Below are 1,587 nucleotides of genomic sequence, written 5' to 3'. Positions count from 1 at the left end.
TCTGGCCCTTTAAATACAGTTCCTCATGCTGTGACCCAACCATAAAATTATTTTCGTTGCTACTTCATAACTGTCATGTTGCTTCTTTTATGAATCGTCATGTAAATATCTGATATGCAGGATGGTCTTAGGCGACCCCTCTGAAAGGGTCGTTCGACCTCCCTAGGGGTCGCGACCCACAGGTTGAGAACCGCTGCAAATTCTAGGACCTTAGACATTCCTGCCTCGGAACCTGAAAAGTTGGGTTCCTAGAATTCCAGAGCCCTCGGCCCTTAGAACTTTGTGATTCCCAAATGTGAAAAACGCAAAATCCCCATCCTACCTCGAGAACAGCGCTCTCTGTAACTTCCAAAATTAAAGTTTTCTTAGCGCTCACAAGTTCCACAACTCTGTACCCTAGAATCCGCCTTTCTGAGCTCTGGGAAGGGGGCTTGTTGAGTGGCTGAGGGAGGGCTGGAGCCATCTGTTTTTGCCTTTCCCTCCTGCAGAAGGAAAGCCACACTAGTTGGGGAGAAACCCCCCAAGGATGAATCTGCCAATGTGAGTTAGGGGCTCTTCCTGCCACATACACCTTAGGCTGTCCGGTCGGGGTAGGGACATTGGGGAGGCGGTGTGACAAGGCTGGGCTGGACAGAACCGAACCTGGAAGAGGAATGCACAGAGGTGCGGCAGGGACTGGCTCATGACCGTTTTATTTCCCACCAGCAGGAGGAGCCAGAGGCCAGAGTCCCAGCCCAAAGCGGTGAGTGAGAGCCCCGTCTAGCCCCAGGAACTACAAATCCCAGGATGCTTTGTCCTCACACATAAAGCACATTCTTGAAAGAATCTGTGCAAACAGTACTGGGGACTGTAGTCTCCTGAGATGGTTCTTTGCACAGGGGCTGATGAGGCTGTGGGAGGATTGGGGGAGGGAGGCATTCCTCGTCCCTTATCTTTCTGATTTGTCCCCCAGAACCTGTGCGGAGACCCTGGGAGAAGAACAGCACAACCTTGCCAAGGTGGGTCGTCAGTACTGGGGCCACACCTGCCCCCAGTAGGTGGATTTGCTGATTCTGTAGGGGGTAACGCCATGATTGTGGAATGGGTGGCAGGCCCTCTCTAACCTCACGTCTGTCCCAAACCACACCGTCTCTTCCAGGATGAAGTCGTCGCCTTCAGTGACCACTTCCGAGGCCCACCCCGCCACACCCAGCTCCGGGGACGAGTCAGACCTGGAGAGGGTGAAACAGGTAGCTTGGCCAGGGGACTGGGGGTGAGGTTCGGGGGGCTAAGAAAGGGGCCACAGGAAGAAGGGAGATCTGGGTGTACATCAGTGATGGCGAACCTGTGACACGCGTGTCAGAGGTGACACGTGAACTCATTTTTTTGGTTGATTTTTCTTTGTTAAATGGCATTTAAATATATAAAATGAATATCAAAAATATAAGCCTTTGTTTTACTATGGTTGCAAATATCAAAAAATTTCCACATGTGACACGGCACCAGAGTTAAGTTAGTTAGGGTTTTTCCAAATGCTGATATGCCGAGCTCAAAAGGTTTGCCATCACTGCACTAGGGGGGTTTTACTGATTTATTCACTTCCACAGT

The 1,587-nt window shown here is 50.9% G+C and overlaps 1 protein-coding gene across 1 annotated transcript in view; it reads left to right on the top strand.

The window, feature by feature from the left end:
• VASP (vasodilator-stimulated phosphoprotein) overlaps positions 1 to 1,587 on the top strand; it is a 24,263-nt gene that overhangs the window by 19,652 nt on the left and 3,024 nt on the right. The window contains exons 10-13 of the mRNA XM_006759527.2: positions 489 to 540; positions 706 to 742; positions 953 to 998; positions 1,139 to 1,229. Coding sequence (XP_006759590.1) covers positions 489 to 540; positions 706 to 742; positions 953 to 998; positions 1,139 to 1,229 — 226 coding nt within the window. The remainder of the gene's footprint in view (positions 1 to 488; positions 541 to 705; positions 743 to 952; positions 999 to 1,138; positions 1,230 to 1,587) is intronic.

The sequence above is a fragment of the Myotis davidii genome, unplaced genomic scaffold (assembly GCF_000327345.1).
Source record: "Myotis davidii unplaced genomic scaffold, ASM32734v1 scaffold796, whole genome shotgun sequence".
Classification (NCBI taxonomy): domain Eukaryota; kingdom Metazoa; phylum Chordata; class Mammalia; order Chiroptera; family Vespertilionidae; genus Myotis; species Myotis davidii.
This window is presented reverse-complemented; position numbering and strand designations above follow the sequence as displayed.